General features: G+C 37.3%; 3 protein-coding genes across 6 annotated transcripts; 1 reads left to right on the top strand and 2 right to left on the bottom strand.

Moving 5' to 3' along the window:
* Positions 1 to 2,256: 2,256 nt before the first annotated feature.
* On the bottom strand, positions 2,257 to 4,465 carry LOC140792873 (uncharacterized). 2 transcript variants are annotated; one of them, XM_073144097.1, is made up of 3 exons: positions 3,706 to 4,023; positions 3,414 to 3,589; positions 2,257 to 3,038 (listed from the first exon to the last, which is right to left on the bottom strand). In XM_073144097.1, exons 1-3 carry the CDS (start codon positions 3,843 to 3,845, stop codon positions 2,440 to 2,442), a joined length of 915 nt encoding a protein of 304 aa, XP_073000198.1. In that variant the 5' UTR covers positions 3,846 to 4,023; the 3' UTR covers positions 2,257 to 2,439. The 2 variants fall into 2 exon arrangements, with proteins under 2 accessions (XP_073000198.1, XP_073000197.1); XM_073144096.1 differs by having other exon boundaries at positions 3,414 to 4,465.
* A 1,382-nt stretch (positions 4,466 to 5,847) lies between these two features.
* On the top strand, positions 5,848 to 18,047 carry LOC140792273 (uncharacterized). 2 transcript variants are annotated; one of them, XM_073143158.1, is made up of 11 exons: positions 5,848 to 6,180; positions 6,257 to 6,491; positions 6,606 to 6,753; positions 7,378 to 7,479; positions 7,571 to 7,728; positions 7,883 to 8,045; positions 11,235 to 11,371; positions 11,593 to 12,283; positions 12,660 to 12,772; positions 16,537 to 16,792; positions 17,523 to 18,047. In XM_073143158.1, the coding sequence occupies exons 1-11, from the start codon at positions 6,012 to 6,014 to the stop codon at positions 17,850 to 17,852; spliced, it is 2,502 nt and encodes an 833-aa protein (XP_072999259.1). In that variant the 5' UTR covers positions 5,848 to 6,011; the 3' UTR covers positions 17,853 to 18,047. The 2 variants fall into 2 exon arrangements, with proteins under 2 accessions (XP_072999259.1, XP_072999260.1); XM_073143159.1 differs by having other exon boundaries at positions 5,849 to 6,180; positions 11,596 to 12,283.
* LOC140792274 (pentatricopeptide repeat-containing protein At4g08210) lies at positions 13,673 to 21,935 on the bottom strand. Of its 2 annotated transcripts, XR_012109724.1 has the most exons (3): positions 19,361 to 21,935; positions 18,333 to 18,437; positions 13,673 to 13,874 (listed from the first exon to the last, which is right to left on the bottom strand). XR_012109724.1 is itself a non-coding variant. In XM_073143160.1 (2 exons), exons 1-2 carry the CDS (start codon positions 21,665 to 21,667, stop codon positions 19,601 to 19,603), a joined length of 1,941 nt encoding a protein of 646 aa, XP_072999261.1. In that variant the 5' UTR covers positions 21,668 to 21,935; the 3' UTR covers positions 18,450 to 19,600. The 2 variants fall into 2 exon arrangements, 1 of the variants encoding a protein (XP_072999261.1); XM_073143160.1 differs by lacking the exons at positions 13,673 to 13,874; positions 18,333 to 18,437 and having other exon boundaries at positions 18,450 to 20,702; positions 20,829 to 21,935.
* Positions 21,936 to 22,180: the final 245 nt, after the last annotated feature.

Genomic DNA, 22,180 nt, shown 5'->3' with positions numbered 1-22,180 from the left:
AACCTTTTAAGATTTGAAGATCTAGCATACCTGCAACTTAATTGCATGAAAGATTACACTGTTCAATACCTGTCATCAGTTGAGCCCAGGGCCGCCATGTACTCTGTATCTTCAATGCAAGTAACCATTTGGGAATGAACAATATTAGCCATTTCTGGATCTTATTTAAGTTTTTATTGCAAAGGAAACAACCTACACTTTTCAGATGCTACGAAAGAGTATCATTTCCCCTGGTTTTATAACCACACCTGATTACTCTTACCCTAACCTCAAAAACTGAGCATGGATTGGAGGGATGCTCTTTGTTTAGTTGCTCCTTCATTAGCTGGTATTAGGTGGTGTTCACTAAATTAATCCTTGGTTGTATGCCTAACGTTCAGACCTTAGAAAGTTATGGGCCATTAATGTTGGTTTGCAGTGGGGAGAGGTAACATAGTGAGATGGAGCTGTTGAGAATGTGAGGTTCTAGTTGGGGGTACCAGGAAATAGTGAAGAGGGGGATGTCCATTTTGCCAAGTAAACTTTTGCTAGTACTTTAGTTGGTTTTTTTTAGTGTCAATTTTCTCCGTGCAATTATTGTAGTACTCTAGAAGACTTGTGAAACAACACATCCAAAACGTGGCAAGGATGCTTCTCATCAAATGCTTCAAAGATAGTATCATGCTTGATAAGAACAGTTGTACCTTAGATGCGAATGATTTTGTAGTTTCTTTTCTTTCTTTTCTCTTAGAGAGAAGCGGAAATTTAGGTCTTGTTCACACGTGGAATAGGGGTAAAATAGAAATAGTAATTTTTATTTATTATTATCAAAATGAGGGATTTATTATAGGAATAATTATTTTTATGTTCACGAGTATCTTGAAATTAAAATATAATAATTTTTTTAAGTAATAATTATTTTTTATGTAATATTAAAGTGAAAAAAAAAATGAAAAAAAGAATTTTATTTTTTATAAAATTATAAGAAATATTTTTTAATTTAATATAATATAGATTGATGGGATAGATGTAAAAGATATGCATAAGCATAAGCTTTGAACTAATACTCCATTTGGTTGTTAAGCTTATTCTAGTACAAGGACTTATATACTAGTATGTTAACCAAATAATAGTGTATATTAATATTAGTTTACTAATACTTATTCATCTCTTCTCGCTTCATTTAATATTTTATATTTACTAACAAAATATAATTACAAAGCTATTCCACTGATCAAACGTTCTCTCAAAGTGACCACACTCTGGCAGAGCTATGGACCAGCCTTCAACCCATTCTTGGCTATCACTCCCCTGTTTGTTGCCTTCCATGTCAAGTGGAATCTACTGCCTTCAATAGGCTTTCAGGGTTGTGCTTTTAAATTCTAATGAATGATCTATTAGTCTCATTTCTGAGTTGGCTTGTGACTCTTTTCATAATTCTATCTTTTTATCCGTAAATCCTTCTACACCTCTTATATACCCCTTTTATCTTTTTTAGAGTTTTTCACCGAATTAGACCTCGAATAGATTATCTCAAACTTATTATCAAATTAGGTATAATTCACTGTAGCCCTAACAAAAATACTAAATTAATTATCGTTTTTAAAAATACTAATCAGTTCAGCGTTTTTATCGACAGATAATAAGTTAAAAGTATTTATATATATAAAATGCTGATCGGTTCAGCATTTTAGGACCAGACAAAAATGTTGAATTAATTATTATTTTTATTTAAAGATAAAATACTGATTAGTTCAACGTTTTTATTATGGCTACAGTAAATTAAAACTTATTTGATAATAAAATTGAGAATAAGTCTATTTCAGGGAAAATAAATTCGAACATGGCTGCTTGGGTCAAAAACTCTTTTTTTACTGCCACTGTAGTTTCCTTTTCTACAAAGGAAGGACAAAATTATTGCCAGTGCAGTGCAGAGGTCCCAGGAAGTGCACCAATTTCTTTTGTCCAGCTTTCATTTTTGTCTTATATAATATAGATCCAAGACAAATCCCCGGAAGAAAGTGAATGTATGCAGTAATTGTCCTTTTAGGAGTATATATCAACTTACAAGCATCCAAATCAAGTACGTCAGATGAAGACATACTATTTACTACAAACTGGGAGTCACAACCACACAGAATGTTCAGTAGTTTTTACTTGGGTCAGTTACAAGAGAGGTAAATGTGATCAAATAATTTGAGAGTGATCTAGAAAGATTTACATAGAGTTTAACGACCCAAATTATTCTTAAGAAAGTAATAAAATAAGAACTATTACTTTTAGGGAAATAACAAAATAAGAACTATAGTAAGCAGATGGTACATAGTTTGTGCCAAAGAACAGCAAACAAAACTTTGAGCTCTGGATACAAATTCAGCTCAATCCATGGTACATTTGTGGAATAAGAACAAGACACCAAACTATAAAAAGTTGAAATGCCACGAAGAAATCTTAGATTGTTCAACATCTATAAATCAAAACAAAGCAAGGTAAGATAGCTTTAGGATTGAACACAAAGAGCTCATCCAAATTTGAGTAAATTCCTGCTGTACCAGCCACTGAGTCATACTCCTCCATGGTCTCTTGGTTCCTCTTCACTCTTCCTGCAATCACTCTGCAGACCAACATTGCTCTCCTCTCATCATCTTTGGAAGTCTGAGCAGCATCATGTGCTCTGCCGCTTGTCGCCATTGTGCAGATCCTTTCGTTTGCATCAGTCTTGAATCCATCCCTTATAATGCTGCAGACATTGCATTGTGGGATTGAATCACACAAGTTGCTGGAGCCATTCAGGCCAAGAGAACACTTGAGGGTAGTGCAGTGGAACCTAAGGAGCTCATTGCCATCGGCGACGCACCTAGGGTGCTTCTTTGGGAGTTTACTAGCTCTGCTCTTTATGAAATCTCTGTAGTCTTCGAATTTTGTGATGGTCTTCTGAGTGTTGTTGACCTTTAGGATTCTGTCTACCTTGCATATTGGAGCTTGTTTCTTGAGCCAACTTGATTGGAATATTATCTCTACTATGTTTCTGCTGGTATCTTCAGGACCTAGCTCTGATACTGTGGAAGAAAGAACATATCAACTTACTTAACAATCAGATCAAGGATTTGAATGTATAAGAGAGGTAAAAGTTTAGAGAAATCACATATAAGTAGCCTGTGGACGTTACTGGTGAGGAAAAGCAAAGTACTGTCAATTCTTCTTAATGTTAAAATGACTATCAGAAAGATGTAACTTTCCCCTCTACTCTTCGAGTGAAATTAACATGGAATATTCATCGAGGGATAAGCAGTTTGGAATTCTAACTAAAAAAACACCAAGGAAATTATAGAAATCAAAGAAACAAAACAATAGATGTATTAAATGAGAACACTGAAAGAGGAAAGTATTCCAGAAACATAGATTAGATAAATAAAATAAAATGAAATGAAAACCTGCATGTCTTGTTGCCTGATGAATCTCCAAACTCTCAGATTTCACAAAGATCTCCCCACAATCAGGGCAGCAACAGATAGTAGCCCTCAGAGAAGAGTCTCTTAGCACACCATTTATTGGATCAACCACCATATGACATTCATAGCACCCAGAAAGCCTCCTCAGATGCATTCCTCTGAATGACCCACCAAGAGAGGAGGAAGAAGAAGCAGATGAATGAGAAGAGGAGGAGGTGGAAACAACTACTCTGTTTGCCACACCCAGTGGCTTCTTCATGGATCCTTCACTTACCTTACAACCACTGACTGAATTCCTTCTCTTGCAAGGCTGAGGCGGGGTTGTCTCTGGCCTCTGCATGACTCTAGAGTTGTCCTTGATGTTGCAGAGAGACCCAGAGCAGCCAATACTCTTGCACTTCTTCCTGCTTCCATCTGCTGCTTGGTGGTGGTGTCTGCATGCAAAGAGGCTTCTGAGGGCCGCCCTGTAAGATGGACTCTCTGGTTCCTGATGGCTTTGCTTCTGGCTCTCTTTGTTTCTCTTCATGAGCTCTCTTGTTCCCCTTGTTTCTGCCATTGGAGAGGGGGCATGAAGTGGGTGTTCTTCAATTCATGATTAAGGAGAGGTATGAGTCATGGGCTTTTATCTTTTCTTTTCTTCTTTCATTGGTGAAGGTGCAAAGGTTGTTGCTTTATGCTTTGGATGGATGAATTGCTTTGGTTTCTTGAGTTGATTACATAGTAATGACTCGGAAATAGGAGTTCTGGGCATCTAAGTACTGTGCACAGAATTATTTGTTATGATAAGTATAACAAAGTGGTCCTTGGGGTTTGGATAAAAGAATGTAGATGGTACTCAATGACCCCCCTTTGCCCTGCAAAAGCTCATGTGGTTACTTATTTCAGGCATCAGCATGGGTAGCAAAGAGAATAAAGGAGCAGGTAGGGTGCTCTTCCATTGGATAAGACTATCTTCTATCTTTAATTAAGACCCCTTCTGATAGTAATACACCATCAAGGGCTTCACCATCCTTACCTTCAGGGGAAATTTATGTAAAAACTCCTATCAATATTTTGTGTGCAAATATTGATATTTGCCATGGTGTAAATCTTGGAATAGTCGAATATTGGTGATGGTTTAACCTTAAAATTAAGGTTGAAAGAAGCATGTGGTGGCACATTGACATGTTTTCCCTCCTAACGTTGTGACCACTTGCATGTGAAATTGTTAGCAGGAAATGCATCAAGTGCATGTGAAAGCCTGCATTCATGTTCCATATATCCAACTATTTCCATACCCAATAATGCCTCAGATAATATAGTTCATCCTTGCTAAAGTAGCACGTGTAGAAATGCGAATTCGCACCGACTCGGTATCGACTTGGAATCCTACCAAATATCAATCCAAGATGGAGGTTACAGAGTCGATTTCGGTGCTATGCACTAATTATCGGATTAACTTTAAGGAGGAGAAAATATATATATCGGTGTTATTTATTTTTTTTAAAATTTGACTCAGTTGTTCAATCTATACTTAAAATTATAAACTGTAATTTATCTAAAAAGTCATAAACTATAAAAAAAAAGTTATTAAAGTGAGCCATGAAAAGCGAAGTCTTGTAGCTTTTCTCTTTTTAAAGCACATATGGTTTTTTTTTAATTTATAATGGACTCCAGATACATGCACCGTCTTTGATCACTTATTGCATCTCCCTACTTCCGTTAATACTCAGTCAACTACAACTACCGGAGATGGCAAAACTTTTTTTTTTCTTTTAAAAAATAGTCTGTAGACTAACTCATTCCATAGAAGTCAGGTTATAATGGAAGTTGACTTGAGGGTTTACCCAATCCTTGCAACTCTAGTGTATCTAAAGATGACATTCAGATAACATAGGAGTTATGATCCAGTCCACTTTATCAAGAGAGGAGATGTTGATAGCTGTGACCAAATTCTGGCAGTCACTGAAAATTCTGATCCTTTTACGGCTTCTTTGATTACTAAGAAAAAGTGCTATCGCCTCCCCGTGTAAAGCATTCCGACAGTGCTCAAGGAAGCTGCATCCGACCATGCATCACGGTTGCAGGAGACTGGATTGTTCGAAAGAGAGGAGAAATTGACTGAGGTTGGAGACCGGTGTACTTCATCCGCTAGATGCACTTTGATACTCTCGAAAATAGTGTCCGTCATGCAAAGTACTCGGAGGAGGGCATGGTTCCTCTCCCTCGAAGAAGAACTTGTTTCTACGTCTCCAGAATGATGAAGCAAATGAAAATAACTCCTCCTCTAGGAGATTGGAGTGTATTTAAAGACTAAACTATTCTGAAAGCATCCACTTTATAGCCCAAGATTTGACCGATAAAGTAGTTTATTATAAAGGTCAGACGAGCCCGATATACTTATTGGGTCAGTCTCAAATCCACCCCGATCCGAAACTGACCGGTTCCGACCGACCGACGGCTATTCGGTTAAAGTATCTGTCCTCTCTCTCTCTCTCTCTCTCTCTCTCTCTCTCTCTCTCATCGTCCAAGCCCAAAGCAAATCCAGAAACAATACTAATGGGAGAACTCACCTCCCATCGTTGAAGCCTAGGCAAGAGAATGTTTCTAATCCAATCCCCTCCCTCCACCTCTTCCACACCTTCTCTCCCGTTCCCTCGAGTCCGCTTCTCCCCCGGTATCCCACCGAAGCGCCGCCGCCACAGCCGTTCTCCCGCTCTCCTCCTCCACTCTCTCCGCGCCAATTGGAAGCCAACCGACATCGACCCAGGTGCTCTTTTCCTCTGAAGATTCATAAAGGCGTCTCCTTTTCGTCTTTTCTGACTAGGGCATTCTTCTTCTGGTAGATGCCGTTCAAGAAAAGCTTAGTTCATGGTTTCTCAAGGCACGCACGCTGCTCGCGGAGGCGGCGGCGCCGCTCGTGAAGCCCACTCAGGGTAAAAGACCTGGATTGGATAGGGATTTGGAGTCTACAGTAGTTCAAGAAGAGGTCTTCGTGGCCTCGGAGTTGACCGTGGAGCGCAAGACGCCAAATGGATGTCTCTCATTTGCAGCCGTTATCTCCATCGAGCAGTTTGGGAGGTAGAGGGGAATAATTTAGAAGCAATATGATGCGATTTTTGGGTGTTATAGATTTTTTTTCTCGTTTGGGCACTTTGTCGGGCTTGTGTCGGATGTAAAAGGTTTTACCTGTAGGTTGAATGGATTGACCGGGAGAAAGATGCAAAAGATATTCAAAGCGCTCGCTCCTGAGCACTTGCTGAATGACGCGCGGAGTTTGGTCGAGTATTGCTGTTTTAGGTACTTGTCGAGGAATAGCTCGGAGTTGCATCCTAGCTTGAAGGTATGCTAGCTATGATGTATTCTTTCGGGTTTGGAAGGGTTATGCTCTTTGTCTGAAAAGGATTCTCGTTAAATTTGCGAAACAAACTTTCTGTGCTTCTTTCATTTCTCTCAAATTAAGTCGATATAACGTGTTTTCTTTTACTATCATGCTGATTTAATGCAATTTATTATGGGAATTGATTTGTCTAAAGATAATGTAAATCCTTTTCTTTTATATTTGCACGGGTATTGGGAGAGGGAGGGGGTGTTTTTAGTGCGGTGACAAATAACTGTGAGGTAAACATGCACCAGTGACAACATCATGTTTGCTGAAGAACAATTTCCCAACATGCTTCTTGAACTTAATCATTTGTATATTACAAAAGCAAAATATTTCACACATACTTTTAGAGATCAGAAAAAATCGATCCATATCAGCCCCAATCCTTATCCTGAAAACAGGACGAAGCCCCTGAAGACTTTTGATAGAATCAAATATATCTTAAAGTTAGTTAGTCATTGTGATTGTATGTTGATCTGATATTCTCAATTGCTTCTGTGGTTAAGCTGAACATTAATATTACTTCATAATTTCGCCATATTAATTAGTTCTAAATCTTATATAAGGTTATACATTTCACAGGAGCTTGCATTCCAGAGGCTTATCTTTATAACTATGCTTGCTTGGGAAAACCCTTATAGCAAAGATGGTGATTCACAATCTTCATTAGATTACTCTTTACAGGTATCTCTTGTCAAATATCTTTTTGGCATGGTTTCAGCTGCCACCTACTATACAATGTTAAAGATGCACTCTCATCATTTTCCTTTCATAGGGGAGACTAGTCAGAGAGGAGGCTTTTGTTCGAATTGCTCCTGCTGTTGCAGGTGTTGCTGACGTAGCAACGGCCCATCATCTTTTCAAGGCTCTTGTTGGAGATGAAGAAGGGATCTCCATAAATCTATGGACAACATACCTCGCTGAACTTTTCAAGTAAGCTTGCCTCTATCATTCAACATCTGGAACTGATCTCTATGCGTACATAAACTTATTTTTTTTTAGATAAGTGAATGTTTTCAGTCTTGGTCTGCAAATCTTCTGTGATACTTTCTTCAATCAACATTTGGACTTTGTTCCTATGATACAGGGTGCATCAAGGGAGAGACACCTATGAACCTGGGGATGTTCTGTTGTCTGACGAGCAACTTTTGTGCATAGGTTCCAGCAGAAAGCGTCCTGTCCTAAAATGGGAGAATAACATTGCATGGCCTGGAAATCTAACTTTAACAGATAAAGCACTGTATTTTGAGGTACAGACTCTTCGATGGATACAATTAGGCATGCTTCTTTTATTCACATTTTACATGTAAACATTCTGATCTTATAAAGTATTATTTTCATATTTTGTTTCTTTCATATATATATTTTTTAATTTTAGATTGTTCTGAAAAGACTAACCTGCTTTTAAAGGAAGATATTTACATTATTACAAGATGGTGAGACACGAATGTCCTAATGCTAGACACAATCTAAAAGGCTACATGCTGTGAATTTGTGCAGTTGTTTCATTCTAATTATTTATACAGACAGAGAGAGAATTTACATGCTGATAGATGACTAATAATGCCCTGCTTAAGAAAATTTTGGATTAGTTCAATTGAGATTACAAAATGTTAGGATCGTTCTCATATTAGCTCTCTGCACTTAAGGATGCTATTTTGATGTTGAGCCTTTATAACCTATTTCTATAAGATCTTTTGCCTATACCTTCTGCTAAGTAAAAATTTGTATTTGCAGAACTGATGCTACTATAGATATTATATTTAGAAATAATTCCTGCAACTTTTTCTGTCTGTATGGTATATCATTATTCATTAGAATATGTAGTCTGGTATTGCTAGGACAAAGGTATTTTGCGTACTGCTTCAGTGTTTTGTTTCAGTTAGTTAGCAACACAATTGTGCAGTTATTGATGCAAGAGCGTTGCAATTTTGGAGAGACTAATGATGGGAGCATTTGACATGAGAAGGGAAATTATATCAAAGATGAGATACAAATAATGGGATCTTTGACGTAAGCAGAGGAGTTATTGTTAATATCCATTCTTTAACAGGACAATTCCTTGAGAATGAAACTAGTGCAAATTGATGGTGAATTTTTTTAGAGCTTCTAAGAAATTATCAGGTATGGTAGAATCTGGAATGCTGTATATCTAGGCAAAGAATTTATGTTCTAAATGTGTTAATATGCAATGGTGCATATTTAACACCTAATATTTTTTATGCTCTCCTTAGGACAAAGGCTATGTAAGGATCAAGATCTTGTTTTTCTTCTTCTAGGATCTAGTATGAAAGATACCTTAATATCATTGAGAACAATAAGTAAAGGATTGCTAATCTTCTTCTAGGATCAATTTGCAGTTGTTAGTTGGTATCATTTTGAGTTTCAAAATTTACTGTCCAATAAATGGCATACAAAACGAAGTGTGACGTTTTGCATCTTGTAACTATGAGATGCTACATCCAAAGTAGAACTTATTTTGCAATTTTATTTAACATGGGACCTTTATCATGGAAGTATGGAACAGAACCATGAGTATCTCTACACTTAACTGAATAGGAAGGCATGAAGACAATATGTAGGATGATTTGCGGAAAACAATATTCATAAGATTAAGTGCTACTCTGGTTATGGTTGGGCTTATTCAGATACCATACCTCTTAAGTGATATAAGTACATAACCATGAGTATCTCTAGAGTCTATGCTTAACTGAATAGGAAGGCATAAAATATGATACGTAGGATGACTTGTGGAAAACAATATTCATAAAATTAAGCATCACTCTGGTTATGTTTCAGCTTAGTCGGGTACCATACCTCCTAAGTGATATATGGAGCTTTGTTTATCAAGAATTGATCGCGTCAGTCTTACAACTGCTCTAGGGACATCCTGCAAAACTTTTGTTTTTCTTTCCTCTTTCAACTGTTTGCAAATATCTCTTAAATATCTTTGCGCTGATCAAATTTCAAAATTCTTTAAAAGTTCATTTATGTTGTAGTTCATAAGTCCCAGGGAACAACATAAGAAGACCCAAATTAATTGAATATACTACTGCCACCATGCAGTGCACATCTAAGGATAAAGATTGTTTTTTTTTGTTTTTTTTTTATTTTTTATTTTTAGTTTTTGCTATATCTGGCTGATGGATGAGCTTAAAATCTAAGCTTCAATGTTTTTTATTTTTATTTTTGAGAAGTTGGCTTCAATGTTGGATAACCTGAGTAGTGCTCCCCTTTGTGGAAGAAACGAATACAATGCATATTTGCATTTTGCATGGTTCTCGATTGATGTAGCTGCCAACATTTTCTTCCTTGTTGTAGACCTCTGTAAGAACAACTAAATTTGTTAGGTTGAGTGATGATACCATTTTTTCATTCTTTGCAAAAATATACCTTTTGATCAAGAGTATAAATTATCTCCTGGCTATGAAACACGGACACATCAAATAGCATGCTGTGTCCGTGTCCGACACTCGTCGGACACCGACACTCGTCAGACACTCATTGGACACGTGTCAGATACTTCTACAACATATCCCATATTTAAAAAATTATAGAATAAAATCAGACACTGCTTAGACACTTTTAGACACCCTTGGAAAACTTTTTAGACATAAGATTTATTATATACTATAAAAGTTGATAACATAAATTATCAATTTTAGAAAATTCTTGCATATGCTATAGAAATATATAATGCAACAATCACAAGTTAGTACATACAAGAAAATTAATATTAATGCAAATTATTGTAAAATCACAGATTTGCCTATGCCATCCACTGTAGTTAAGTAATGGTAGTTAGTTATTTATTCTCAGGTAGTTAGTTATTTATTCTTATAATATAGAATTGTATTATCACGTATTAGCATTATCATTTTTGGCTTTGTAGTATTGTATACGTTTTGTTTTTCTCTCATGAATAATTTATACGTTTTGTTTTTCTCTCATGAATAATTTATACATGCTTGTGTATTTATACTATAAGTTTAGAAAAATATTTCTTTAAACATATTGATAATATATATGATGCTTTTATTTATTTATTTTTCCGTGTCATAAACGTATCGTGTCCTGTTTTTTAAGATTTGTCATATCCCCGTGTCCGTATCGTGTCGTATCCGTGTCATGTATCTGTGTCTGTGCTTCTTAATCTCCTGGTTTCTTAGAGAAAATATTCTTGTGAATTACTCCAACTTTTTTTTCAGAACTGGAAATTTTTCTAAATGCAGCTTGAGTATCACTCCCACTTTGTTGCTTCATCATGTGCCCCCATCAAAGTTGTTTAATTTGTTTTACATTAACATTTTTATTACAATTATATGATAAATCATAAATATGCTTAATTACATTTTATTACTACCCAGTAGTGTTTTGATTAATTAAATTCCAGTGATGTTGGCCCAACTGTTCCTCCCTCGTTGCATTGATATTGGCAGGCCATTGGACTGACAGGTACTAAGAAAACTGTTAGACTAGATCTCATGCATCAAACTTCACGAATTGAGAAAGCAAAAGTTGGACCATTTGGATCCAAGCTTTTTGACTCTGCTGTCTCTGTTTCCTCTGGTTTAAAGTAAGTGTGCTTCTGTATAACTTTTTGTTCTCACTTGCGCTTCTGTCTAACTCTCACTCTTGTACTGTTTCATACAACAAGGTTCCTAATATCACAAGTAAACTGAAGGTGGCTGTTTCATGTTCAGTAGTGATGCTACCTTATGTTATATATGTGGTTTTTGGAGTAAACAGTTATTTATTCTTGTCAGGCTATCATGAAGCTGACTATTGGATTTTCAGCAGGTCAGAAGTGTGGGTGTTAGAATTTGTTGATTTTGGTGGTGAGATGAGACGAGATGTATGGCATGCTTTTATTAGTGAAATTATTTCATTGTACAAATTCATTCATGAATTTGGACCACATGATGATGATCCAACAATTCATCAAGTATATGGTGCCCATAAAGGAAGGGAAAGAGCAATCAAAAGTGCAGCAAACAGTATTGCAAGGCTACAGTCTCTTCAGTTCATTCGGAAATTGTATGAGGATCCAGCTAAACTAGTGCAGTTCTCATACTTGCGAAATGTACCTTATGGTGATATTGTTCTTCAGACCTTAGCAGTGAACTTCTGGGGTGGGCCTTTGATTACTAAGCCTAAACAAAAAAATCATCAACCAACTCAATGGGTCATACCTTCTGAAGACCTCTCTAGTGGTAATGCTCATGTGTTTGACATAGATGGCAGTGTTTACTTGCGCAAGTGGATGACATCTCCTAATTGGGCGTCGAACTCTTCACTTACATTCTGGAAGAATTCCTTAGTTAGACATGGAATTGTATTGTCCAGATCTTTAGTTGTAGCTGACAGGAATCTTGTAGAAAGAGCAACATTGACCTGCAAAGAGAAGAGTCAAATAGTTGAAAAGACTCAAGCCACAATTAATGCTGCTACAATTGAAGGGATACCAAGCAATATCGACCTTTTCAAGGTGCATACCTTTCACATTTCTCTCTCTTAGTATTCTATTGTAATATACAAATTATTTTGATGCTCCAGAAATCATGTTGTAGCAGGGTTTAGTCCAGAATCTTTAAGAGGTAATGCATCTAAAAGGGCCAGTATGTGTTGTCAACTTATCGAGTAGTGCTTAATTATTTAATGGAAACACAAGTGTTCTGTGAATGTCTATAAATTAGCGGTGTTCCACAAATATTATTTCTGCCAATATTGTTCTTCATCATACCAAGATTTGAAGTATTAGCTATCCATAAGTGAAACTTTCTTGATGCTGAAAATTTGAGAGTTCAAGATCTCGTGTCTCAGGTCTTTTCCAATTTAACTTTTTTTCCTTGTTCTGCATTCAGGAGCTTATGCTTCCCTTTGTGGTCATTGCTCAAAAATTTGACAAACTTAGACGCTGGGAAGAACCGCGTTCAACTATATGCTTCCTTGTATTTACTTATACTCTTATATTTAGGTAAGCAGTATATTTGCTTCTTTTATTCAGTATGTCACACTATATAAGTTAGCTGCTAAATTGTGGAATTTGCAAGTTATAAGCTGTAACTTTTGGTAGATAATGCTCCTCAATTTCCCTGGGGATCCTCTCATAAAGAATGCTCCTATTTCATAGTCCACATGCAGCAGTTAATGCCACTTTTGAATGAATGAAAAACATATCCTTTTATCCAATTAAAATGTATAATTCAATTTGGTGCTATTTCTTGACTAATTGTTGTGAGAACAGCTTTATCTTTACATAGGTTATCTCTTGCTAACTCCTTTCCTGCTATTTTAAGCCTTCTAGTTATTTTGATTTTCTATGGCTTTATGATCTTGTTGATATGGGATTGACCTTTTGCTTTCCCTTTTCCTCTTGGCTATTGGTTCTCTCCTGCTCTCCTCCTGTGTCTCCTTCTCTCATCTGAAGTGTATTGTAGTGTAACTGAAACTGATAGAGGCACCTTGCTGCTACTCTGGTTTACAAGAGAAAGCATTGTATTCTATGACTAGTGTTTTTTGCATAAGCTATAATTCATATGAACAGTCATTTGTTCAGTTGGACATTTACATTTAAAAGGCTAAAATAATTACATTTTCACTTCTACATCTATGCCATTGTATTGCATTACACCCCTGAAGAATGAAAGCATACAATCTGCCCCTTGAACTATCTGCACCCATCTGTTATTCTACCATGAGAGATTTTTGACAGAACCTGTTGTAAGAGAAACTAACATTTTATGCTATTATATTACACTATTGGTGTCATGATCCGAAATAGGAATCATGACCGGCCATGCATCTTAATATACTTAAGATACACGAAGTCTTATCAATACTTTCTACGTATACGATGACAAAATAAATAAATAAATAAAATAAAATTATGCTTTATTAAATTTAAAACCAATTGCAATAAACATAAAACAATGTTACTGTTTTATTGTCTCTAAACTAAATAAATAAAATTTTTATTCTATAGCATAATATCTAACAGAGCGGAAAAGTAAATAGGTGAATCCTAAGTGGAGGTAGAGTCCGGGTACATCTCGTTCAGTTGCCCCGCTGACTATTACCTGAAATAGATAAATAAATACAAAAAAATAGAATCCATGAGCCAACAATTATAGCTTAGTGAGTGGAATCCACTCGAAAACTAAATAAATTTTAAATCATATTAATGCTGAATAAATTAAACTAAGAGCAACAATATCCATAACAGTATGCAATAGGCATGCTCTCTAAATAATAACAAAGATAACAATAGAGAGAGTCACAACTTGTAACCTTGCACGCTTTCAACATATTAACATCTTTTTAATATTTATACTGTCATGTCTCAATGAGTCTAAACCCTGTGGATCCACATCAACTAAAAGTCACTTCGAGATGACGCTCGGGACTTTTCTTCATAACTGATCCGATTATGGTCATCAGATGGTATCACCCTGTGATCAACACACTCTGTCTTTTCCTCTAACCGTTGAGAGAAATTAGAGTCACCTAGGAAATTTTTTCATTCATCTTAGGACTATTCTCTAACTCCGCCAGAGTCACCTAAGAAAGTCATCGCAGTGATCTAATTTATGACTTTCCCTAGACTTTTCAGATAGACTTGAGTCATAACGAAAAATCGCAAGCGATTTATACTAAGACTGTTCTCTAAGTCGTACCAATACTAATCTCATGTTTTTTAACAAATTTCAATATTTGCACGAAGTATGGTGATGCACTGAGTATAATAATTAAATGCACATAGAAAATATAACAATTAAATTTTCACACGTACGGATGAAATAGATAGATTTGCACACAGAAATTGCAACAATTAAATTTTTACACGTAAGGGTGAAATAAATAATTTGCACACAGAAAATTTACATGGTCTGACAAAGATACGAAATATAATAAAATAAATATGTGAGTGAACCCACTCACCTAAGTCTAGGCAAGACAACCGAAATCTCAAATCTCTAGCTCACGTACTAAAAATCACCACCTTTAATAATATATAATAATAAAAAATTTAATTTGAGTAATATCAATATTTTTTTAAATTTAAAAAAAACTAAAAAGAACTAAAATAGGTTTAATTTACCCATTTGGATTGGGCTGGGCTACTGCTGACCCGGCCCATTCCAAAAATGAAGCTAATTAGGCTAAGCCAAGGCCCAGCCAAAATAATGGATTGGGTTACGGGCCAACCCGCAGCCCATCCAAAATAACCGATTCGGGTCGGGTCTGTGGATCCGAAATCCAAACCCGACCCGAACCCGAACTTAAACGAAAAAAAAAGGGTTGGCTCGGGTTGAACTTGAGCCTAACCAACCCTTCTCTCCTTTCTCGCGACCGACGCGAGAAGAGGAGAATCGAGGGGGGAGGGTGACCGCCGGCGGCGGTTCACGAGCACCCTCAACCTCTCCTCTCTCTCTCTCTCTCTCTCTCTCTCTCTCTCTCTCTCTCGTCCTCACGAGGTGGAGGAGAACCCACCATCGACGGCCGACTCCGAAGCCGACGATGACTGGAGCCACGAGGGCTCTTCCAGAAGGCAACCATGCGCGAGGCCAATGACTTGGAGCTCTCAAGCACGAGTAGCAGCAGCTCGAAGCTGCCGGCCGGCGAGAGTTACCGACGAAGCCGAAATCCCCAAATTAAGTATTTCTAATTTACTTTATTAAACTGAAATTAAACTAGAGGGATGAGAGAGGGCTCACCAGAGAGTAGTGTGGTGGTCTCAGTTTCCTCCGGCGATGCTCTGACGGGCCGAACCCACGTCGCGATTCCGACGGTGAGAAAAGAAAGAAAATGAAGGAGGAGAAGAAGAAGAAAAGGGAAAATGAGGTTTGGGGGGTTGAGGAGAGAGAGAGAATTAGGGTTTTTATTTATAGGGCAAAGATCCAAATTTGAAACAGATTTGGATTCGGCCGATCTGTTGCGCCTCGTCGCGTGCCGGAGAGGGAGAGGGGAGGAGCTGCACGTGCAGAGCACGTGCACCCTCCTCTCTCAACCCCTAATTTATTTATTTATTTATTATTATTTTATTTTATTTTTTTCTGTTTCTGACAATTGGTGCAAGCAAATTGCTTCTTGTTATTCTCTAGGGATCTAATGTTCATACTGGGTCATAACTCAGGTAGTGAATTTCTAATCTAATAAATCTTCTTTGTTTATAACTGAGGTCTGGTATGGTAAACTAAGACATATGTATGCTTAAGAAATTTCTAAGATTGATAAAGATGTCATAGAGCCACTTCTAGACATGACAATTTAGATGCTGTCCAGCTGCAGGCATAGTGTATGTCCAAAAGTTGAAATGAAATGCAGAAAAATTTAAATTGTTATAATGGCTAGCTTCTTTCAAGTTTCCCCAAAAATTAATTCTGATGAGCATCTTTAAACAATTGGATTAAATAGTAGATGTTGCTGCTTTGCATTATATCTGGGATTCTGGATGCTTGCATCAAAGAAGTGCACAAGCCTTTATCTATATATCTGATCCTATTTGCCTATTTGGATTTTGTATTGGCTATATATATATAATACTTATAGTCTTGTAATATGATCCCACCCAAATAACATTCTAATATCTATTGATAGGAGTACTCAACAAATCACCCTAATATTCATTCTTTTACGAACACTTATAACATTAGCCCATTTGTTATGATATTTCATATTGTTTTCTTTGAAATAAGTATATGAGGTGTTTCGCAAAATTTTTGTGATTTTCCATCTCAGGAATCTTCTTTCATATGTCTTCCCAATGACTCTGGTAATCATTGCCACTACAATGCTCTTACTAAAAGGGCTTAAAGAACAAGGCCGATTAGGAAGATCCTTTGGGAGAGTGATGATACGCGATCAACCTCCTTCAAACACAATCCAGAAGATCATAGCTCTTAAGGAGGCCATGGCTGACATGGAAAATTATCTCCAGCATTTGAATGTTTCACTACTTAAGATCCGCACAATCATTTTATCAGGTCAACCTGAGGTATGTCATTATGTTGTCATATATCTTAATACTTCATCTATTTAACATGACTTATGTTTGTTACCAAGTAGGCATCTTAAGATTTTACAGAAAATCTCTGAAACCAAATACATCCAAGTCATATGGGAACTGCAGAAATTATTGTAATATATTTGAGGTGATTCCATATAGGGAAAGGTATCAATGTACAGGGAATTTTAGGCTAAACCAGCTGGTGTTTATTTATCAATGAATCCGTCATGCAGAAAGGCAAACAATAATGAAATAGCGTTAATTCTAAATCCTTTGATTCCTATCAGTGAGGTTCGGCTACATGAACCTCTTCAATTATTCAGCTTTATCTATGGCCACATCCTTTAATCGGTGGGTCATCATGTCCTTCCTTTAATCCAGCTCTTTCCCTGTGGAGAAGAGAAATGTGGAACCACCCCAGTTTCATTGCTGGTTGCTTGGTTTTCCAAACTCCCAGCCTCAGTGAGAGGGTGTCTCCACCACTTGGGATAAATGTTGTCAAACGAGTTGTTGCCAGAATTGGTCATGAGAGTTTGAATTTGCTCTCTTCTTTCCTTCTTCCTTTTTTTTTTTTATTTTTTGCCTGGAGGATGGAGTGCCTTGAAGCCTTTTGGTTCTGCTCAAATTTTTACTCTGAATACTTACATCTGTTTCAAGGATTGCTCAAGAGAACCTCTTAGCATAGTACTTGTTTTTCTCTTTGTTCTTCCAATTGCAGATTACTACTCAGATTGCAGTTGTGCTTCTGGGTGTGGCATCAGTTCTCCTTGTGGTACCATTCAAATATATCCTTGCCTATGTCCTCCTCGATCTTTTTACGGGTGAGCTAGAATTTCGGAGAAATATGGTCATAAAATTCATCAGCTTCTTAAAGGAGCGGTGGGCTTCTGTTCACGCTGCACCCGTTGTCATATTACCCTATGAGAGCAGTGAAGCTGGCACTGCACAGATCCCTGAGAAAGCTGCTGATCAAATTAAGTCTGAGAAGACCAAGACTGAGAAGGTACGTCGAAGTGGAAATATCATCAGCTCGCAAAATACGTCATGAAATGTATATTTTGTGTTAAAGAAAAAATAGAAAGGATTGTACAGGATAATTGATAGGCTTGTAATTCCGGGTCTCTGGTAGTCAAGAATAGGTTATACACCAATTGTATCTTCTTTAAGAAAGCAATCTTGTAAGCTAGAAGGAAACATTCTTCCAAGTTCTTGCTCTTATAGTGATTATAATCATAGTATCAAATTGTTTGTGTCCTTTAAGGAGAGGCCTATTTATGCAAAATTAGTGCTATTCACAAGGTACTTTCATACTTATAGCATTATGAAAACGAAAGGAGGTTGCAGTATCCGATGACATGGCATATTAAAGTCTTCATGAAACAACTGAATCTGTAAATATTATTGAAATCAATCTGTAAACATGATATTATTTTCATCAATTGAGAAAGTAGATACAGATTTCCTTCATAAATGTGAAAGATTAATTCGAAAAAATAATTAATGAAATAACTCATACTGCCTGAATTACCAGCATGCACCATTTAGTGAATCCTGACTTCAAAAGCAAACTTTGGTGAACGAAGACTTCACGTCGCATGCTTTTGAGTTCAGCGGAAGCAATGTGGAGCACATCCTGTTTCAAAATGTTAATTAGTGTAATATCACTCGACGTGCATGCAGAATTACTAGGCATGGTTACAATTTAACTTAAGCATGATGACCATCAGACTCTCGGATCACATCTTGGATTCAACATCTGAAAGAGATCCAACTGCCATCGGTTCTGAATTCTGGTGCCGAGAAGTATGCTCGCTTTTATTTTGAGTCATTGAGGAGATCCTCTAATCAGAAGACGGATCCAGTTACATTCATGGCTAAACAAGTTCTAGAGATGATGCCCTCGGGTTACATTGTTGGCTTAGAATATTTGTTTAGACGACATTGTATACTTGTATTGTTATTTATGTAGCATCATACCTACAGAAAGCAAGAATATTTATTGCATAAACTAGTGAAGATTAATATTACACATGAATTAAGATCTTTGTTATAAAAAGAGAGAGCAAGAATATCATGGCAGCAGCAATGATCCAACCATTGCAGGGTTAAAAAAACATTCTTGAGAAACTTGATGAATTACTCTATATATCATGATGGTATATTAAATAGAATATAGCATGTTATTGGAGATCCAACATTCTTGGGTCGCACAAGCTGTATGGATGATCACTCGTTCTGTTATCTCATTATTGTAATTATTCTATTATGACACATACAGAAAGCAAGATGTGCCCATGAAGATGAATAATTACACGTAGAAACTAAGTTTTCCAGCACTAAGTCTATGCAGAATCTCAAATAAGAGATGCAGGATGAATAATTGTAAATGAGGCCTAAGTTTTTTAGACAAAGTTTATTGGCTAAAACACATGAGCATCGTGACTACTGTACTGTACCAGTCCTTCAGCAAGACAATAGAGAGATTATGGACAGAGATGTAAATTCAAGCCCTGGATAAAGATTAGAGTGATGGAAATCTTTAGGCCTACATTGTACCTGAAGAGTGGAGTATTCTGTTTGATCGCACACGGTTCTTGCTTTTCAGCCTCCACTCTACTAGTTCAACTCAATAATGGTGTACTACTACTTAACATGGAGCTACTGGTTTATATTAGAATTTAGAAGTACAGGACTTGATGAGCGAGTCAGGAAGCACCCTAATTTAGCTGCATTCCTTATTCACAAAATTCCAGTGCCACCCAGATTCCATCATATAACAAGCAAAGCAAGATGGCTTCAAACTCTTACTGCAACCCAGCTCTTCCCTGCTTCCTTCATACCTGCTCTTCTTATAACCTCCCTAAGATTAGCTGAGACGTCCCACATACCCAGGCTAGCACAAATATTAGAAAGGGTAACATATCCCGACATGTCATGGGTACATGTTGGAATGAGGACTACTGAGTACAGTTTTCCAAGGTCAATATCTTGATTGATGGAAGAAGCCCTGATCAAGGAGTTCCTTATGGTGCCATCAGGTTCGTAAGGCATGTCAGAAATCAGCTGCTTAGCCTCTTCGACTTTTCCAGCTCGGGTAAGAATATCTACCATACAACAGTAATGCTCTAAACATGGTCTTATACCATGCTTATCTTCCATGTTCTTAAAAATTCTGCATGCTTCCATGACCAAACCACCATGTCTACAGGCAGAAAGAACGCCGAGAAAAGTGATCTCATTGGGTTTCACCCCTGATTTCAGCATCTCCTGGAAATGCTCAATTGCTTCTATTGATTTTCCATTGTACCCACATCCTGCAATCATTGCTGTACAACAAATAGTATCTTTTTCAGGTACTGATTCAAATACTTGGAGACCATCCTCAATATGCCCACTTTTTGAGTACATGTCCACCAGAGAAGCAACAACAATGGTATCAGATCCCAAACCTGTCTTTGTGGTGTAAGCATGAACTTGTACACCACCTTGAGACCATGCTAGGGCAGAGCAAGCCTTAAGGATGTTGGAGACTGCATAATGGTCTACTCCAACTTTTGTCATATCTCTGAATAGAGAAAATGCTAACTGGTTCGACCCTTGTTGAACACAGGCAGCGATAAGTCCAGTCCATGCAATTTCATCCTTGTTCGTCAGAACCTGGAACATACTAAATGCATCTTGTAAATTCCCACACCTAGCATAAAGATCTACAAGAATGCTTCCAACAACATGATCTGAATCATATCCATTCTTTACTATTAGAGAATGGACTTGGAGCCCAGCTCTCCTGTTCTGCAAGTTGATACAGACCTTTAAAGCACTTGAAAGAGTATAGGCATCAAACATGATCCCTGAACAGTGGATCACTGACACCAGATCAAGCGCATGTCGATCATACCTGTTGAAAGCAAATCCAGAAAGCATTGAATTCATTAGTGGCAATTTGTCAAGAAAAACTTCTTTGCAACTTAAATACTGATCATACAAATCCATGGAATCAGTAATCTGGCCACAGTTTGCATACATATCAATAAGAGATGACCCAGTAAAACAGCTCATCTCAGACCCACATTTTATAACGTAGCAATGAATTTTCTTTCCCATTTGCTCAAAACCAAGACTCCCACAGACCTTCAATGCACAAGGAAAAGTGAAAGTATCAAGCATAACACCCTTCTTATGCATCATAGAGACAAATTCCAATGCCTTTGGACTCTCTAATTGTGAAAACCCAGCAATGATAGTGTTATAAGAGACAGCATCAGGCTCAGGAACACAATGGAACAGCTTCTCTGCCTCATTCATGTCATCCCCTCCACAATATCCACCAATCATCGTATTCCATGAAGTTGTGTTAGCCATAAATAACCTGTCGAAAATTCTCCGAGCTTCCAACAAGCTCCCACATTTGATGTACATATCAAGAACTGCATTCATCAAGACAGTATCGCACTGCAGCTGCAATCCCGACATATGCCTGTAGATCCACCTACCGAATTCAAGATTCTGAGCCAATGCACAGGCTTTTAGCACCACAGAAAAAGTGTACCTATTAGGTTTCTCCAAACCATAATCCAACATTTGCAAAAAGACTCCTAGTGCCTCACAAGGATTATCTGCACGAACATGCGCTGTAATGGAAGCAGTCCAAGAAGCCACATTTCTCTGGGGCATTTCATCGAACACTCTTTGTGCGTCGACATAGCATCCGAAATCATTGTACATGACAAGTAAATTGTTTGCAACATAAGTTGCCGCCCAAATTCCAAGCTTGATCAGGTGGGAATGAATCGATTTGCCTCGAGCAACAGCCAGTGTTCGCCCACAATGGCGAATAGCTCTTGCCACCACCTCGAAATCCATACACAATGTTAAAAACGCAAATGGGTCGATCGTTGCAACGCTTCCCGCTCTCGAGCAGAGAGGATTCCTTGATCATGAGAAGCCCAAAATGGCCAAACAAAAATTTCAGATATCAGATATCACAGAGTTGGGCAATTCAGATTTGATCGATTTTCTTCACGCTGATGTCAAATTTTGTCTATCGGATTGAGTTTTTCGTTTTGCCCTCCACATGCTATTTGGTTCGAGGAGGTCAATTCCGGCGTATGTTATTTATTCAACGAGCATAGTGAATAAGTGAGGTCTTATTCTGATTCACCTCGTCACGTTCTATAGCAAATCACAGATACAAGTATAATGACTACGGTTAAGATTCGGCTGTAAAATGTTGGGTAATATCGTTGTATGGTTATTGTTAGCTAAGTAGGAGTGGGTTTAATCGTATCTTATTCACCACACAAATGTTTGCATAAGATTTTCTCCTTCTTTTTTTGGCATTAGATTTATTTTTTCTAAACCTTATTAAACTATTGC

This window comes from Typha latifolia, chromosome 7 (genome assembly GCF_019914945.1).
Source record: "Typha latifolia isolate L0001 chromosome 7, TyphaL0001v2, whole genome shotgun sequence".
NCBI lineage: Eukaryota > Viridiplantae > Streptophyta > Magnoliopsida > Poales > Typhaceae > Typha > Typha latifolia.
This window is presented reverse-complemented; position numbering and strand designations above follow the sequence as displayed.